The sequence below is a fragment of the Macaca mulatta genome, chromosome 9 (assembly GCF_049350105.2).
Source record: "Macaca mulatta isolate MMU2019108-1 chromosome 9, T2T-MMU8v2.0, whole genome shotgun sequence".
Lineage (NCBI taxonomy): Eukaryota > Metazoa > Chordata > Mammalia > Primates > Cercopithecidae > Macaca > Macaca mulatta.
In genome coordinates this window covers 124483205-124502532 of record NC_133414.1, presented here as the reverse complement: position 1 = coordinate 124502532, position 19328 = coordinate 124483205, and the positions used below count along the sequence as shown (strand labels likewise).

General features: G+C 44.8%; 1 protein-coding gene across 1 annotated transcript in view; it reads left to right on the top strand.

The window, feature by feature from the left end:
- Nucleotides 1-373: 373 nt before the first annotated feature.
- Nucleotides 374-19328, top strand: part of LOC100423770 (guanylate cyclase 2G-like) — a 43809-nt gene continuing 24854 nt past the window's right edge. The window contains 17 exon segments of the mRNA XM_077947987.1: nucleotides 374-440; nucleotides 443-756; nucleotides 2511-2844; nucleotides 4851-4960; nucleotides 7109-7198; nucleotides 7201-7296; nucleotides 9325-9548; nucleotides 9758-9798; nucleotides 10130-10167; nucleotides 11898-12006; nucleotides 12736-12899; nucleotides 13050-13058; nucleotides 14480-14608; nucleotides 16826-16909; nucleotides 17621-17686; nucleotides 17688-17726; nucleotides 18265-18336. Coding sequence (XP_077804113.1) covers nucleotides 374-440; nucleotides 443-756; nucleotides 2511-2844; nucleotides 4851-4960; nucleotides 7109-7198; nucleotides 7201-7296; nucleotides 9325-9548; nucleotides 9758-9798; nucleotides 10130-10167; nucleotides 11898-12006; nucleotides 12736-12899; nucleotides 13050-13058; nucleotides 14480-14608; nucleotides 16826-16909; nucleotides 17621-17686; nucleotides 17688-17726; nucleotides 18265-18336 — 1986 coding nt within the window.

Genomic DNA, 19328 nt, shown 5'->3' with positions numbered 1-19328 from the left:
GTGGAGTCAGAATTCCAGCCCGGGCCATCTGACTCCATTTGAGTAGTTTCCATGGTTCTTATTTTACTGGTGGAGAGGGACAGAGGGATCATGTGACTTGCCCAGGAACATGAAGTTTGTCAGGCATATCACTGGATCAATCACCAGGATCCTACTGACTAGCTGCTTCGGCCTCCTTCTGCAAGGTTGCTGCTTCTAGATGGTATTAAGACAGACTCTGAAAAGGGAGAGTTTTGGTTTACTAATGGCACTGAATAGAAAGCAAGCTGTGATCCTCAGGGAACTCTACACTGTCATATAAGTTCCTGGCAGGAGTAATCAGGAGGCTGAGCCTCTCACAGCTCTGCAGTGATACAGGTGTTAGATGCCATCCATGGCTCTCAAAACAGGTCTTGAGGCCCCAGTTGAGTCTGAGCTCTGTTCAGGGATTGAATGCCAGGGTACCACCCAACACCAGTTCTGATGCTCTTTGCCAGTGTGCTGGTGACTTGCCTTGAGGCTGCTAAACTCACTGTAGGCTTCCAGGCCCCCTGGAACATCTCCCATCCATTCAGCATGCAAAGGTTGGGTGCAGGCCTCCAGATTGCCTTGGACAAGGTCAACTCAGAGCTAGTGGACCTTGGAAATTTCAGCTGGGAGTTCACTTACACCAACTCAGCCTGCAGCACCAAGGAGTCTCTTGCTATTTTCAACAACCAGGTCCAGAAAGAACAGATTTCTGCCCTGTTTGGACCAGCATGCCCAGAAGCAACTGAGGTAGAATATATATAGCCTCTGGAAACTTTGAGTTTCCATTGGAAGGGGTGGCCTTCAAGATGATGGTACAGATTTGAATAATCTCCTGGCAAGGGTCACATTATTATAATAATAACCGTGTAGATCTTGAATACCATTTTTGAGATGCAATTAGACTATATAATTAGAAGAGTTAACATTCTCTTTAGAAAGTCTTTTTCTCTCTTTCTTTCTTTCTTTCTTCTTTCTTTCTTTTCTGCTTTCTTTCCTTCTTTTTTTTTGAGATGGAGTATTGCTCTGTTGTCCAGGCTGCAGTGCAGTGGCATGATCTCGGCTGACTGCAGCCTCTGCCTCCCAAGTTTAAATGGTTCTCCCACCTCAGCCTCCCTAGTAGCTGGGATTACAGGAGTGCCCCACCATACTCAGCTAATTTTTGTATTTTTAATAGAGCTAGGGTTTCAGCATGTTGGCCAGGCTGGTCTCAAACTCCTGACTCAGGTGATCCACCAATCTCGGTCTCCTAAAGTGCTGGGATTACAGGCGTGAGCCACCATATCTGGCCAGAAAGCCTTTCAGATCAATAATTGTTCATTCACCTACCCTCTTTCTCCTCTTGTTGATTGTTTGAACTTGATGCTGTTGCATATAGACTCTTATTGTTTACTCTCATGTTCCCAAGCTATAAGGCTTAGGAAATTAAGAAGAAACAAATGCGTGGTTTTAAATAGAAAATTATCAATTGTTTGAGTAGGCTTTTCTTTGGTGCATATAATAAATTAATCAGTGAAAATGCAAGTAAATGAGAAAGAATCAAGTATGGCAAACTACCTTACCTACAGTAAGAAAATGAGGGAAATGAATGACCTGTATTTGTTTGGTTGTTGGGATGAGTTTTGTTGGTGTCCTTGGGTGTCATGTCACCTGAAAAGTGTTGATGCAAAAGGTGAACAGGAAGGACCAGCACAGGTCTTGCTCTCAACAATATTGTAGAACTATCACTAGTTGGAGCTGCAGAACTAAGTTTACATTTAAATTTGAGCCAGTCTTTCCTGGAATTCCCCATCTGACACATTTCTATCTGTTCAAAGGCTACCTGTCTAAGAGTTAATATCAAATGTCATGGAGCCTTTCTTTATCCCTTTATCTCTGCCCTCCATATCCCTAGTTCCCCAATCAAAAGTAATTGTTTACTTCTCTAAATGCCTATAAATCTATTATCTATACATCTTAAAGAATATATTTCACTTTAAAGCTATTTTTTATATACCCTGGTTCTTGTAATAAACCATGAGCTCCTTCAAGAGCAAGGTCTCCAAAGTTTTTGTATGTGATAGGCCCCTAATTAAAATGAATGAAAAATGAATAAGGGAGAAATTAAGAAAGAAAGAGAGGATGAGTAACTATGAGTGTGGGCCTTGGAACCATATTACATGAATTCCAACCCTGCTCCACTATTTGCTAGCTATGTAACTTACATCTCTGTGTCTTCCTGTTGTATCTTAAAAAGGGGGTAATAGTAACACCTAGAAATGTTGTGAAAGTTGAAATGATATATGTAAGCTCTTAGAGTGCTCAGCACATAGTAAGTGCTCAATTAATGCTTGCTTTTGTTATCTTTGTTCTCTGAGACTGACTTTGTCATCAACATTACAAAAGCAACAGCCCGGTATGACCCATAGACTCACAGAATCTGAGGTTTATGCAGATGTCTTACACTGGGGTTTGCGTGTACATAAACTCAATTATGCAAAGACATCCTTTGTGTTATTTTCAAGGCTATCGGTTTGCTGGCCTCTGAGTGGAACATCTCCATGTTTGACTTTGTTGGACAAACCAAAAAGCTGTGTGACACCTGTGTGAAACTTGTGCCACCCAAGCAGGACATTGGTGACGTGCTCCAGAAAAGTCTCCAGTACCTGGGCTGGAAACACATTGGGATGTTTGGAGGCTACGCTGGGGCTTCCTCCTGGGATGGAGTGGATGAATTGTGGAGAGTTGTACAGAACGAACTCAATTCCCATTTTATCATCACTGCCAGCATGAGATACACCAAAAATAGTTTAGTCCTTCTTCAAGAGCATCTTTGGAGGATATCATCAATTGCCAGGGGTAAGTAGAAAAGTCTTCTGTTGCTTTTATTTGGAGAGAAAAATGAGACAAGCAGGTTATTTGGAAAAAAAAAAAAAAAAAACCTCTTCATTTTTCTCTGAGTGTAAAAACAGATGGAAACAAGGTACAAAATTAATACTATATAAAAGCAATTTCCTTTATTGCTTGACATCACTAACAAAAAATTGTGGGTTGCTTTTGGTTTTTTTTTTTTTTTTTTTTGGTCTAAAGTAAAACCCCACATGCTACAGTGTTATGAAACACAGAGTAAGTTCTAGAAGCATCTTCCAGGTGGGCTGGGTCCTGGAGTTCACTATTTGTTTACAGTAGGGGCTCTGCAGACTGACAGACCTAGGTTTGAATCCAGTCTCTGACACTTTTAAACTGTGTCCTCCTTGGGTAAGTACCTTAATCTCTCTGTCTCAAGTATCTTATCTATAAAATGGAGACAATCATCCTACCTATGTCATAGAAAGGGGAGGATTAAATAAGGTTACACCTCTAAAGTGCTCAGCACCATGTCTGGACAAGTAGTTGGTCAACATACGACAGCAATTATTTTTGTGGTGATATCTATAAGGCTCAACTTTCTAGCATGAATTAGTAACTGACTCCTTTCTGTTCCTCAGATAAACTAAACTCTCTCCAGCCTTGAGACTTTAGGGTTTTTTACTCCCTTGGCCTAGGGTGTCACCTGCACCCACTCCACCCAGTGATGCTAATGTGGGACTCTCAGATACAAGTGGCTCTCACCTCTTTTTCTTCCACAGCCACCTCCCTGTGTCCCTGTTGAAGCTCTAATAAAGGGCTTGAAAGACCAACATACTGATCCAATGAGGCAATTCTTATGTGGTCTGAGTCACACTCCAGCCTACCCAGAACCTTCTTGAGGGTAGCTTCCTCTCATCCTTGCATCATTGCTGACTGGGTCCAGAGTCCACCTCCTCAGGGAGGCCTTCTCTAATGACACGATGTGAAGTTGCTTCCCCTCCCCACCCATTAGCATCACAGCATCCATTTCCAACCTCACTAATTAGAATCTTCAGTGATCTCTTTAATCTGTTCACTTGTATGCTGTCTGTCTGATGGCTCGTTCGCTGCTATATCTGTGCCCAGCACAGTGCCTGACACAACATTGGAGCTCAGATAAATCGACTATAATTTACTTCATTTAAAAAATAAACTGGCCGGGTGTGGTGGCTCATGCCTGTAATCCCAGCACTTTGGGAGGCTGAGGCGGGCAGATCACTCGAGGCCAGGAGTTGGAGACCAGCCTGGTTGACATGGTGAAATGCTGTCTCTACTAAAAATACAAAAATTAGCCAGGTGTGGTGGTGCACGCCTGTAATCCCAGCTATCCTGGAGGCTGAGACATGAGAATTGCTTGAACCCAGGAGGCAGAGGTTGCAGTGAGCCAAGATCATGCCACTGTACTCCATCTAACCTGGCCAGTAGAGCGAGACTCTGTCTCAAAAATAAATAAATAAATAAATAAAACCCACTACTTCATTTGTATATTCTGAAAATGAACAGTGATATGATTAAATGGCAGAAAAGTACCACGGCCTACTCCTCCCTCCGGCCAGCCCAGCTCAGAAAGTCTAAATGCCCTTGATTCTAGGTCCTTTGTGAACTCCTCTTAATTGAGGTGTGGCTGACAAGTCACAAGCCAGGTCTGCTGTTCTGATTTTTGAGCCAAAAAGAAGAAAAAACCTAGAGCACAGAAGTGATCTCAAACTTTTTTGACTTGTACATTGTGAGGAGGCTGCAGTAAAGACTTCAGTGCTATAGCTGCTAGTTTGTACACTGCAGGCTTGGTTAAAGAAGTAAAACCTCAGGGACTAGTTTAGGCATTCCTGTTTCCTAAAACATGCCCAAGGAAAGAAAAAGTTCATGTCTCTTTTACAGTGGCTTTAGGCTAGACTTAGAGAGAGTGAGAGCATGTATGAGAGCGCACACATACACGAGCACGTGCAACTGGCTGACTCTGATTTTCATTCTTATAGTTATCATCTTAATCTGCAGCTCAGAGGATGCAAATATTATTCTGCTGGCTGCAGAGAACCTGGGACTCAACACTGAAGAATTCATTTTCATCATTTTGCAGCAGTTGGAGGTGGGTCCTGTCGACCACTCAATGGCTCCGGTAGTAAGAGGTAGCAAGTATGGAGTACTCACTATGACCCGGATGCATCAGCTCACTGAGCACTCACTACAACCCTATGACGTAGGCACTCTTGCATCCTCATCTTAAAATTAGGAGACTAAGACGGAGCTGGAAGAACTTACCCAGAGTTCTTCTGCACCGCTAGTGAAAGGCTGAACCAGGTCTTGAACCAGGTCGGCTGGCTTGAGGGCCTGGTCCTCTGTACGCCGTATCAGACAACAGCGGTTGAGGAAGAACTGTCATTTCTACCGGGTAGCTAAGACCTTCCCAAGGGACTCTTAGACACAAGTGGCTCTCACTTCTTTTTCTTCCACAGCTACCTCCCTGTGTCCCTGCTGAAGCTCTAACTAAGGGCTGGAAAGACCAACATATTGATGCAATGAGGCAATTCTTAGGTGGTTTGATTCTTTTGGTAATGATGAGAATGGCTAAAAATACAATTGCTTACTATGAGGACTGAGTTACATGGTTTACGCACATGATTGCACTTAATATTCTCAATGGGTTTGCGAGGCAGTTATTAAATGCATTATTTATGTACCTGTACCTTTTGTACTTGGTGTTTCCAACAGCCTTGGAAAGTAGATATGATGAGCATTCCAATATACAGGTAGAAAAACCAAGGCTTAAATAATTAAGGTACCTTACCTAAGATCTCAGAGCTCCCAAGTGGCATAGCTAGTATTCCAGACTGAGCCTTTCAGACTTTGAGCTCACCCTACACAACTCTGCCTCCTGGAGGGTTTATGGAGTGCTGGGCCTCACTGTGAGTGTTTAATACATTAAAGCTTATTTCAGCTTACAACCACCCTATGGGGTAGATACTTTTATCATCCTCATTTTACAGAAGAGGAAACTGAGGTTCAGAGAGGTGCCAAAACTTGCCCAAGGCCATCCAACTAGTATGAGGGAGAGCTGGCATTCAAACCCAGGTGGTCTGGGCTCCTTTTCCACCTCTCATCAAGTGCACTGATGCATGGAAATAATGCAAGTAGTATCTGCCTCACAGGGCTATTGTGTCTGTGCTTGTAAGCATCTTATACAACAGGCATCTACAAAAGCCACTTGCCTTTTCCTATGGACACACTGCATTATTTTTCTAGTAGTTTTATTTTTCTAAAACAAGCTTTTTAAAACTATGATCACAAGAAGCTGAAATAGGACAGAAGAAAATAAAGGGAGATATATAGTAACGTCCCAGATTTTTCCTTCTTTATCATGAAGTCTTTCAGATGCACAAAATCATCTCAGATTTCTTTGGGTGGTGAGCTGGAATTCTAAAGGCATGCCAGACTTTCCAGAATACTCGCTTACCTTAGATTTCCATTGTGACCACTTCCCTTTCTCTTTACTTTCCTCCTCATCTCTGCCTTCAGGCAGATGAGGAGAGGAGAGGATGGACCACATTTAGTATTGGCAGGGAAACTTTTCAACTCCCCTGTTGCCTTCTCCCACACCTTGATGATCCAGTTCCAACTGGTGTGTAGTGGCAGAAAATAGAACTAAGAATACACCAATGTCCATGCAATTGAATTCATGCCGCTTCATGAAAGAATAGCATAAATCTATTTTATAAAAGTATTCCCAGTATAGGTTTAGGTGGAAAAAAATCAAGCTGCAGAATATTATGGTATGATATCATCATATATATATATGTATGTGTGTGTGTGAGATGTCAAAATATATATGTGTATATATACACACACATATATATAACGACTGGGTATATACTATTCATAATGGTAATAATATAGATTATAATGATGATAACAAAACACCTATGCCACAAGTAAAAAAAAAAAAGCAAGAATCTATAGTCCCAAGCTTTTTAAGTTTTTGTAATCATTGTTAGTAGGTAAGCTCTCTGCATCTTAGCTGCTGTATGCACCAAGTACATTTTTACTTTTTTATTTGTGGCTTTCCTTCCACTGTTTATATGCCAGCTAGAGAACATGGACCTTGTATTGCAGGCCTTCTGGAATCACTGTGTTTCCAAGGATTAGAATGTAGTGGTTCAAATTAAACATTGCGTTACATGCAGTTCCCTTGCCAAGGCATTTCCTACCAAACACCAACATTTATTTCATTACTTTTTAGGACCATTTTTGGAAGGAAGTACTGACAAATCAGAAAATGATGTACCTCCCAAAGATGTATGGGTCAGTGCTTCTCTCACTGCCCTCAGCTCCTGCGGAGAAGGCCGTGGAGACGAAGGCTTTTGGAAACAAGTCTACCAAACGCTGAGGAGGCCGCCCTTCCGCAGCACCATCTCCTCGGAGGAGCAGGTCTGATGCCGGGTCTTCCAGCTCAGGCTCCCTCCTCCCCTTCTTTGATGACATTTGTGTTTGGCTTTTGCATTTCTCCCTCTTATTTCTCCTCATCTCTCCCCACCTCCCTTACACACATGCAGGTGCACACACACATGCACTTCCCCATCTTCCACGCCCAAAATAAACAGCAGTTTGATGCTCTCCTGTGAATTTATACTTCAGAGGTTACTGGGTGAAACGCCTTTGGAGCAGAGGCCTATGCCCCCATCCTACTGCTGCTATTTGCTAACTGTTGGACCTTGTAGCGAATTGCTTAACCTCCCTACACCTTGGTCTCTTCATCTGTGAAACGGGATTGATGATGGCATCTACCTCCCAGGCTGTGGTGTTGTGTATTTAGTAACATTGTCCATGGAACTAGCAAAGCAGGTATCTTCCTTTTTTGAGGGAAGGTCTTGCTGTGTCACCCAGGCTAGAGTGCAGTGGTGCAATCATGCTCACTACATCCTCGACTTCCTGGGCTCCAGCAATCCTCCCACTTCAGCCTCTCAAGTAGCTGGAAATACAGACACATGCTATCACGCCTTGATAATTAAAAAAAAAATTTTTTTTGTACAGATGTGATTTCTCTATGTTGCCGAGGCAGTTCTTGAACTCCTGGGCTCAAGCAATCCTTCCACCCTGGCCTCCCAAAGTGCTAGAATTACAGGCGTGAGCCACTACAGGCGTGGCTATTAATGGCTACTCAGACCATGACAATTTCCTTCCCCAGGAGGATGCCAGGACCTAGACCCAGGATGGAGTGGTCAGAGATGTGGAGCTAGGACAGGTCAGGGCCAGCAGATGGGCTGGAACAGGGAGAAGATGGTCAGGAGGGAGAGGGTCCGCCTGTGGTAATCCCAGTATGTGTGTGATGACAAGGCACAGTGTCTGGCTCCCACAGAGAATTTTTTGAAGACAGACCTTTGTACAGAGCTAGAGCTACTTCCAGTATGGGCCCAAGCTGAAGCCCTAAGGTGACCACAGGCCACTGATGACAAGGAGTTTGATTCGAAATGAGGGGGCCGATCGTGGATCCCAACATATAAGACAAGATAACCAATTAAAGAATATTTGAGGAACAATCTACTAAGTGTCAGCGTTGTACCTGGTACCGTTGGGAGAACAGTGTCTGGCACTTAGTAGGCACTTGTATTGTATTTTCCTTGACTGATCAATAGAAGACATCATGTCCTGAAGACCTACTAAGGGTCAGGGACTGCAATGGATAGTTTACCTATTATGCCTCATTTAACTATTGTCACATTCAACCCAACAGCGGTTTTATCCTTTTTTTTTTTTTTTTTTTTTTTTTTGAGATAAAGTCTCGCTCTGTCACCTAGGCTGGAGTGCAGTGGTGCAATCTTGGCTCACAGCAACCTCCACCTCCCGGGTTCAAGTGATTCTCCTGCCTCAGCCTCCTGAGTAGCTGGGATTACAGGCACCCGCCACCATGCCCGGCTAATTTTTGTATTTTTAGTAAAGATGGGGTTTCACTATGTCAGGAGTTTCGCTGGTCTCAAACTCCTGACCTCGTGATCCGCCCGCTTTGGCCTCCCAAAGTGCTGGGATTACAGGCGTGAGCCACCGCACCTGGCCTATCCCCATTTTATAAAGCAGTGAGCTGAGATTCAGAGAGGTTATGGAACTTACCCATAGCCAGTAGGGAGCTGAGCTGGTCTAGTTCCAACATGTACCCTCTTCCCCTGAAACCATGCTCCCTCCCACCTGAGGCCTGAAGAGCGGCCCTGAAGGATCAGGAGATCTGATTGGGGAACGCGGCATTCAGAAGGAAAATGAAGAAGACCGCGACGTCTGGGTTTCACAGCGCAGGCGCACGCGCAGGCGCAGGCGTGTGCTGGGCCCTCTGCTGTGTGGAATGGGGGAAGACATTGCTGTGTGCCACTGTCAGGCGGACGAAGAGAGATTCCTCCTAACACCGCTGGACGGTGACTCAAGAGGCCATGAACCTCTTGAGACCCTGCTTTGCTTGTCTTATTGAAGGTGAGCCTTTACTCTGCCTACCTTCACGACGCCGTCCTGCTCTATGCTGAGGCCGTGAAGCAGATGGTAAAGGCTGGAGGCGACTTCCAGGACGGGCGGCAGCTGGTCAGCGCTCTGAAGAGTTCCAGTCTGACCACGGTGCAGGGTAGCTGGCTTACTGCTGGGGGGTGTTCTAAACTCAGACCTGCGGCTCCGGTCGGTGGGGGCTTTGAGATCTTGGGCATGTAATTAAAGGCGTCTTTCAGGGCCTGCCTCGCACTGAACTCCAGAATTCATCTTTCTTGTGGGGATTCCAGTCTTCCTTCTGTAAGGGTAGTTGAGATTAAGACCTCCCAGTTCCCCCAGTTCACTCATCCTTCCGGCCGGAGCCTGCCCAGACCAGGAGAGGAGGCCGCTGGGCACCTTATCCCCTTTTGGGAATTCTCCCCCTCAGTTGCATTGAAACTGAGTCCATCAAGAATAAAATTCAGAAATGTGAGAGCCGTCTCCCGGGGTCACTTCCCATCTGCAGCCTCTGTGATGGGGGCCTTGGCGCCACAGACTTCTAAAGATGGGTTGTAGTCTCATTCTTGCTTTCCTGGTGGGGATGAGTTCACTCCCTGCTGGGGAGTGAACTGCTTTCAAATCACACTCAGCTGACCAACTGCTTTGATCTTTCTTGTTCTAGTTTTGTCACCTGTAAGATAGGGATAACACCTGCTACCACATACAGAAACAATAATAACTGACATTTAGGGAGGGCTTACCTTACACTAGCCCAAGTGCTAAGAGCTTCTGAGTATTACCTAATTGAATCCTCACACAGCCCATGAGGCAGGTACTGTTTCTATCTGTATTATTCAGGTGAGTAAACCGAGGTTACAGAGGTTATGTACTTTGTCTAAGGTCACAAAGTTATTAGATGGTGGAGCCAGGATTCAAAAATCAAGCCTGCCTTCTCCAGGGCTCATGTTCTTTGCTATCCTGTAACATAGGCATAATGAGAATATGACATGCACCTGGCACAGAGTAGGTGCTCATTAAATAGTAGGTTCTGTTTTTTTCTTTTTGAGACGGGGTCTTGCTCTGTCACCCAGGTTGGTCTTAAACTCCTGGGCTTACGGGATCCTCCCACCTCAGTGTCTCAAAGTGCTGGGATCATAGGCGTGAGCCACTGTGCCCGGCCAAATGGTCCCTATTTTTATACTTTCTATTTTATATTTTTCTATTTCATAGAAGCAGGTCTCGTTTACCCTATTGATACCTTTTGCAAGTGGAAATATTCACCAACTTCTCTCTCTTCTTTCCTTTCAGACCCTAAAGCATTTGCTTAAAAAAGGGAGAGGTCACAAGGGGGGGGGGTCCTTCTTTCTGCTCTCAATTTAATCCTCTCTGCCAGATCAATTAATTCCTCTTTCCTGTGGTTTTAGGAATTCTTCATGCTGGGATGAGGGGAGGGTGTGAAGAGCAGTGAGGCCCTTTGAGAGCCTGAGTCATCCTACTTTGGTTCTGGGGCCCGTGGACCCCTTTCAGGGACTCATGACCAAAGGGCCCTCCTCACCCCTCCAAACTGGCTTCTGTTCCTTTATGGGCTATAGGACTAGCCTTGGCAGAACTGGAGTATTTGTCTCTGTTTCCTCTGTTCATTTCTGCCACATGGTAGCATCCTTTCCATGGGCCAGTGCCGCAGGGCTTTTGGACCATTCCAGAAGGAAGGCCTCCTCTAGGAGACCGAATTAGGGAGCAGAACCCCCAAACCCCACTGGCTTTGGCTCCATGAACGCAATGCACACTGAAAGCAGTGGCCCAGGTTGTCGCAGGAGCTCTGGCCTTTCCCGTGCAAACCTCGGGCTCAAGACCCCCATTCAGGATGCCCACGGATATGCACACAGAAAGGCAGTGTGGCATGCTGGAAAGAACACGGCACTTGGGGCCTGATAGGCCTGGGTTTGTGTACCAGCTGTGCCTCTTCCTGGCCCTGGCAGGAAGACTCAAGGAGTTTGTGCCTCCAAGCTTTGCTTGTTGGGAACAGATAGATGATGGTGCCCCCTCTGAAGGGTTAATTAGGATTAGACATAGGAAGTCAACACCACCGGCAGTGCTGGGCGCTTATTAGGTGCTTTATCAGTGGTAATTTTGTGTCCTGTCCCCTGTGAGACAAAATCAGCAATATGTCCTTTGTCAGAGCCTATGTACTAGTTTGGGGTGTGAAGGAGCTGTGCTTCAAGTGAAGCTGTGCTTCCGAGATCTCAAGCTGCTATATGACAAGATTTCTCTACATCAAACACAGGCGAAAGTCCCAGCAACATTGACTTGGCATGTCATCTTTTAAACCTAAAGTGACGTGGTTTAAGTCAAAAGATTGAGGAAGCTATTTCAACGGCAAAAAGATATTGCCTTCCTTGAATGAAATTACCTGAAGGCTGGATTTGAAGAGCCTAGGAGAGTTGGGCAAACTGGACAGAAGTTTGAATTGAGAGACCAGGGCCTGAGTTTTGCAAATAACATGCATTTTTCCGTTGTCCCTGCTGTACATGAGGTAGAGTCAAATAGAATAAATTGAGCTGACACTGACCTTTATTTTTTTTTTAAAGACTACAAGGAATTTCTCCAATATGGCCTGGACCCCTGGCTCCCTTCCTGAAGACAGACCTGGCTGTGGATTTTATAATGAGCTCTTTGAAACTGAGCCTGCTTTGATGGGTAAGTATGGCTGCTTGCAGAAGGTAGCAGGGAAAGACTTTCTATAGTAGGGTGTCTCTATGGCAGGCAGCACTGTTGACATTTTGGGCCAGATAATTTTTGTGTATGGTGAGCCTGGCATTTCAAGTCACACATTCCTGTACATTATGTTTAGCAGCATCCCTGGCCTCTACCCACAGATACCTGTAGCAGCCCTCTAGTTGGAACAATGAGAAATGTCTCCAGACATGGCCAGATATCCCCTAGGAAGCAAAATGACCTTCCTCTCCTGCGGAGAATTACTGCTCTAAGGGAACCTGGCTCCTGAGATTTGAGTCTCAGGAACTTCACCTCTAGGGAGGTTGAGAGAGTCTGGGCAGGGGAGTGTGCCCCAGTGGTTAGGAGCCCAGCCCTGGAATTAGATGGATCATGCCTGGAGAACCACCCTAAGGAGAACACACAGTAAATGTTCAGTAAACACTGGTGGTGGAGTTAGAAGTCATCATTATTATTTCTCTGCAGTGGAACTTTCTATGCAAAGTGGGAGGTGAATGCAGTTCCAATGGGAACTAGGGTGATAGTCGGGGAAAAATTCCTGGAAGAGACAAGTCAGAGTAGACTTCATGTGTCCTAACCCAGACCTTCTGGAGGACAGCCTTTGAGGAGCCTGCTTGGCAGGGCCCAGCTGGGCAGGGATGTACATGCTACTGCTCATAGGCAAGGCCTGGGTAATATGCCTCTACCCTCCAGGCGTGACTGCTGTGGTTCTCACAATGATGATCCTGATTCCTGTCTTGGGGGCTGCCATCATAGGTCTGATTTTAAGGACGCAGAGGGGAAAACTGCAGAGGGAAAACAAAGACATCTGGTGGCAAATCAATTTTGACGATATCATCATTCTTCCCCAGAACAAGGTGAGGCCACATATGACCCAGATGTCCCCTTTCCTGGTCACTGCTGGAGATTTGTGGAAGGTGCTTTATCTAGGAGCTTATAAGAGCAAGAGGCTAATTTATAAAGTGAATACTTCATGAAGAGTCTCCAGGCCTGAGTTCTGGTTCTAGGCCTCCCACGTGCTTGCTGAATCTGAGAATGTCATTTTACCTCCCCAAGACTCAGTTTCTAAATACTTACAAATGATTGACAGTCTCTAAAGTTCCACTTGCTCTGTTACTCTGTGGTTGAGAACTGTAGATGCTGTTCAGATATTAAAGCTGTCTCCTGGGGAGGATTTAGTTATTTTATTTTTTGTTTTGTTTTTTTTTTTGAGATGGAGTTTCACTCTTGTTGCCCAGGCTGGAGTGCAACAGCACAATCTCGGCTCTCACTCCAACCTCTGCCTCCCGAGTTCAAGTGATTCTCCTGCCTCAGCCTCCCAAGTAGCTGGTATTACAAAGTGCCTCTAACCACGCCCGGCTAAGTTTTTGTATTTTTTTTTTAGTAGAAATGGGGTTTCACCACGTTGGTCAGGCTGGTCTCGAACTCCTGACCTCAGGTGATCCACCTGCCTCAGCCTCCCAAAGTGCAGGGATTACAGGCATGAACCATCATGCCCGGCTGGATTTAGTTATTTTCAAAACCACATTAACTCCTTTAATCAATTGATGACTAATACAGTAATGTTCATTTGTTTGACAAGGACTTGACCATTAACTACAAGCCAAGCATCATACAAGGCATGGGGATATCCCACAAATGAGATGCCTCCAGAGGGAGGCAAGTGTCAGAGAGGTGTTTCCACGGTGAGACGGAAGCCCTGCAGATAGAGGGACTTAAGGTCTCAGCATCTGGAAGACTTTGGAGAGGAGGGGACATTTGAAAAGAGTGAGTTTGCAAGTGGTGAAAAAAAGTGAAGTCACACGGGATATAACGAGATGTGTGATGCTCAGGGCTGGGAAGCTTGGCTGGTACCAAGTCAGGGAGGCTTCAACATGCTAAGAGCAGGTGACTGCGATTTATTAGTAACTCATCTCCAAACATCCCCGGGGATTCAGACACTTACTGTTTCCTGTTCCACCAAAGCAGCTCTGCTTTGATCTACCTCATTTCTACATGAGGGTTCCAGATAAGATTCTCCTTGAAAACAAGATTCCTATGCTTTGAAGATGTTTTCTAGGTGTTGGGAGGCACTGAGGGTATTAAACAGAGACAACCTGGTTAGATGTTCTTTAAGAAAATGACACTAACCCCAGGCCACACATCTAATTAAGTGCCACAGCCAGAACTTAAGTCTGGGCAGTCTGACCTCAGAGCCTTCCCTCTGAACCTACACCTCCATGGTGGTACAGACGCCATAGAGGGCATGGAGGATGGGATGGTGCTGTCTTAGAGTGATGCACGTAGCAGGTCGGAAAGATCAGGATTCAAATCCTGACTCTCTGTTAACTGTCTGACCTTGGCACTCAGCTTCCTCCTCTATAAAATGCATTCCCTTTAGTACTTGACCTTGCTACTGAGAGTGACCAAATCATTTCCTGTTTTACAGCCACCCTAGAGAGGCATACCTGTGTCAAGAGGCATCACCAGTAACTCATCTAGTGTGGTGATTTCTGTGGACCTCAGCTCTTTTGTCAAGAGCCAGCAGGGGGAAGAGCTCTTCTATGCCCCAATAGGGCTTTATCAGGTATTTCTGAGGCCAGGTGGTTGCCTATAGATCTTAGTGTATCTCTGTCCTGTTCTCTGCATCATTTCTGCCAGGCGGGGCATTCTGAATAGGAGAACGTTCTCCAAGCAAAAGCCAAGGTGGTCTTGTGACTCCAGACTAGTGCTTCCCTAACTTTAATGTGCGGAAGGATCACCTGGGGCTCTTATTAAAATGCAGATTCTGGGTCCATAGGTCTGATGTGGTGCCTGAGAGTCTGCATTTTAAAGAATCTTCTAGGTGATTCCCAAGCTGGCTTCTAGATTAGACTTAGCTTTGTCCAATACAACCTCCTGTGATGATGGAAATGTCGCAGATCTGCACTGTCCAATAAGGTGGCCACTAGCCTCCTGTGATTACTGAACCTTAGTGTGTTTGGGCAACTGAATTTTAAATTTTATTTAATGTTAATTAATTTAAATTTAAATAGCCCCGTGTGGCTAGTGGCTCCGTGAATGGACAGTGCAGTCCTAGAGTGTGGATTATTTCATCCTTGTTACTTTGGCATGGATGAATCAGTCATGGGGCCTGGTGCTTCTGTGGTATAGACAGTGACTGCTGCTGCAGCCTAGAACATAATTCCCGCTTGTCCTTTCTCACCTTCCCTCCTACACCCAGACCATGATTGCTGCCTGTACCTAGCAATCCTTCCAAAATTCGAGTCCCTTTGGGGGAAGAGTTTGTACGAAATTGTATTTATTCTTTAAAATGGGGGTCCCAGAGAGTAAGGACAGAAAGCTCCGAGCAAGGGAAGAATTGTTCATTGCTCTAAATTGGGGTTAGAAAAGGCTAGAGCCAAATTATCCCCTATGCAATGAAACTTGATTTTTTAAATGTTTGCTTACTTGAGTTCTCAAACTACAAAAACCTCCTGGGATATTACCAAATACCTTAGGGACCACCATCAATGCAAAACTCTATGTGGTGGTCACCCGGCCACATAAAGAAGGAAGTAGCAACACATAGCATATCACTGTCTGATTGATCTTCCGAAAATATGTCTCGTCTTTCCTCTGTCAAACACCATCACTGGATTCCCCACCTCTGTTGCCTGCATGATAGTGCCCAAACTCTTTAAAAAAGGACTCAAGCCTCTTAACTCGCTAGTCCCTACCTATTTTTCTAATCTTTTTTCCCCTGGCTTAAATCCTGTGCTCACCCAGTTGGTCTTGCCAATTTTGCCATGTATGTTTCACCTTCTGACGATGCCACTCCCCTTCCACCCAACCCATGTGGAACCTTCTTATCCTTCAAGGTTCAGCCTAAGCATCACCCCTCCAAGAATCCTTTTCTTCATCCCCCGGGCATTCCTTCCTCCGTGGCCCTCCCATCACAGTCCTGAGTCCTTTGCCATTGCCCTCATACGAAATGTGAAAGATATTTGGTTGATATTTATCTTCTCTTATGGCTTACCTTCTCTTGGGTCCAGATTCTATGCCTTCTTCTATCTAGCTCTTACCACATTACAATATGTTTTTGTGATGCCTGATTAAGTGACTCTCTAAAAGCAGACTCCATAGGCAATACAAATAAAATATGCCATTTACTGAAAATTTAATCTGTGCCAGGCCTTGAGTTACCAGTGGTATTTTAACTGATTTAATGCTCAGAAAACCTTATGAGATGGGTGTGTGTGTGTTTTTTTTAAAACTTATTTTAGATTTGGTGTTATTTTCAATCCCATTTTATAGATGAGAAAATAAAGGCTTAGAGAAGTTAAGAACAACTCAACTTGTTCAGGTAGTAAGTGGTAGCACTGGGCTTAGAATCAGGCAACTGACTCCAAACCTACACTTATCACTGTAACTCACTGTTTCCTCTGAATGATAATGGGATATTATTATATAATAGAAAGCGCATAGTCTTGGAGTCAGACTTTCAAGTTCTGGCTGTAATACCTACAAATATGCAACTTGGGCAAGTTTCGTAACCTCAACAATCCCATCTGGAAATGGGCCAATCATACCTACCTCGCAGGGCTGTGATGCCAGTTAAAGGAGATCTTACGTGTTAAGCAGCTAGCTCAGTGCCTGGCTGTGCACAGGGTCACCAAAGGGGTTTTTTTGGGCAGTGAGGAGCTTGATGATTGGCTCCTAGATGCATTTCTTTCCAGTTTTCTTGCTCCTCTCCCTGGCCCTAAGTGGAGCTTTTTCTGGTTCATCCTGAGTTAAGAACATTCCACTTTTTCTCTGATTCTAGGGAAACCACGTGGCCATCCGCTATGGTGGTCACCAAGCAGAAGCCTGGGTTAGGAAGCTGACTGTGTTACAGGAAATACAGCTGGTGAGGCCCCCTGCCCAGGGTCAGTGGAGAGACAAAGCAGTGATGCTCTCTGCCCCTCCTCTGCCAGCTCCCTGGTCCCAAAGGAGCAGAGATGGGAGGCTGCTTCCCTTAACGTGACCTACCTCTCCCTCCCCTCGACAGCCCAGGCTTTGAATCTCAGACCCCTGGCCTCTCCCAGGCACCTGAAGCCTGGGATCACTCCTACCTCTGTTTCTTCCCCATCATTCTTCCTGGCCTTGATTCTGGCCCTTCATCCTCTGTGTCTGTGATGGCTGCTTGCCTGCCTGCCAGCCTTGAACCTGGTCCTTGGAGTGAGTCAGGTTCATGGGCCTGACTTCCTGCTCCTTCTCTGTGATCTGCTGTGGGCCCCACACTGGCATTGACAGCCATAAGCGTGGAAGCAGGGCTGAGTCCAGCTACTGTGACGTGGTTGAGTTAATCCCCATGGCTGAGGTTAGACTTTGATCATTCCTCTGATTTATTTGCTGGAGACAGACTTCCTGGGTTTACCTCCCAGCTCTGCCACTTATAGCCATTCCTTTACTTTACCTTTCAGTGCCAGTTCCCTCATCTGTAAAATGGGATCTGTAACAGTTCTTATCTAACAAGGTCTTTATAAGAATTGACTGAAAATATGCAAAGCACACAGCATGGTCCTGGACATAGAGACACACTCTATACATGAGCTATTGTAACCATGATTATTTCTAGATGGGTGAATTAAGGCACGAGAACATTGTTCCCTTCTTTGGTATTTGCACCGAACCACCTAACATTCTGCATTGTCACTCAGTATTGCAAAAAAGGAAGCCCTAAGGTAAGGAAAACAGTACAGTGCACCTTAGGTTTGATTAGTGATAGATAATAGAGAAGTTTCTCAGTGACCTCTGCTATTCATCCAAGGCCAGTTCCTCTCTGGTCTAATTGCAAGACCTGAATTATCTTGTCAGGCTACTTTCTGGTAATCAGAATAATCTGGTAATCTGGCTAATCAAATTAGCCAAGTGTCTGCTTCTTTTGTTCTGGGGGGAAACTGAGCTTGGTTTCTTCTCTTAAGATGTTATGACTACTCTTGAACTGTGTTCCTGGGCCCATCCTATTATGGTATGTGACGACAGCTTTCTGTCAGGAACAAGGAAGTGTTTGTAAAACTTGAGACTGCGTGCATTCTTGAGTCAGGTTATGGTATCTCCTGGGAAGATTTCCAGTTATTAGGTTTAAAGTCTTCTGCCCCACATTGCGTTAGCACTGGCCAAAAATATAAGCTATGTTACAGTCAAATCTGTTCAATCGTTAAAGCTCACTGTGCTTCATGTTGAGTCACTAGGAATCTTTTGAATAACTGTGTTTTTCAGGATGTTTTGAGAAACTCGGATCATGAAATAGATTGGATATTCAAACTCTCATTTGCATATGACATAGTCAATGTGAGTATAATATAAACTTACCAAAGAATAAATGTGATAGTATTTTTGAGTTGCTCTGTCTTGAATTTAATTGAACTGTAATTCTTCTTGAAAATGTTGGACCTCTTCAGATCTCCTCTTCAAGGTGATTCCAGCTCTAAAATCTATCATTTCTATCCGATTTTTTCTTTTCTTCTTCCCTGATTGCAAATAAATATAGAGAGAGGAAAGTATTTTACACTAAAGTTGGAATGGATACCAAGTTTACCCAATCAGAAAAGAGCAGAATATTTACATTGTAGGGTAGAACTTTCTATCTCAAAGAGCATCTCATCACTAGATTATAAATCGGACTGGGGGAGGTGATTCCTGATATTCTTCCCTGCTCTCTAGCCCCTGATTTCTTTCCCTAGGAAATGGGGATGCCACATTAACCACAAAGCTGCTGACCTAAGAGGTGGGCCAGAGATGCTGATCGGAGGAGGTAGAATCTTTGCTTTGGCCCAGGGGGCTATGGTGACTGCAAAGAAGAAGGGAATAATAGTAACACTAAAATATATAGAGTGCCTACTTTGGGCCAGGCACTTTCCAGTACTTTGTATATATTAATTTATTTAATTCTCACAAAAATATAAGATAGATCTATTGTTACTTCTGTTTTACAGATTAAAGAAACACAAAGCACAGAAAGTACATATGACCTTCCTGAAGTCTCATAGCTATGAAATAGTGGAGTTAGGATTCAAACCCAGCCATTTTCAAGTCCTATACCCTTAACCACTGTACCATACTGCCTCTCAGTAGGAAGCACGAGAGCTTGCTTTTGTGTTTTACCACAGGGAGAAGTCATTCTCACATCTAGAAGCCCATTAGGGGCTGGGGAGGGGTAATTCAGAGGGAGTTGGAGAGAGACCAATTCCTGCCTGTTGCCAGGAAGGCAGTGGAAATGCTGAGAGGTGGCAGCTGGATCGAAAGCCCAAGGTGCCACTGTCTTGAAGGGCCATGCCCTAGGT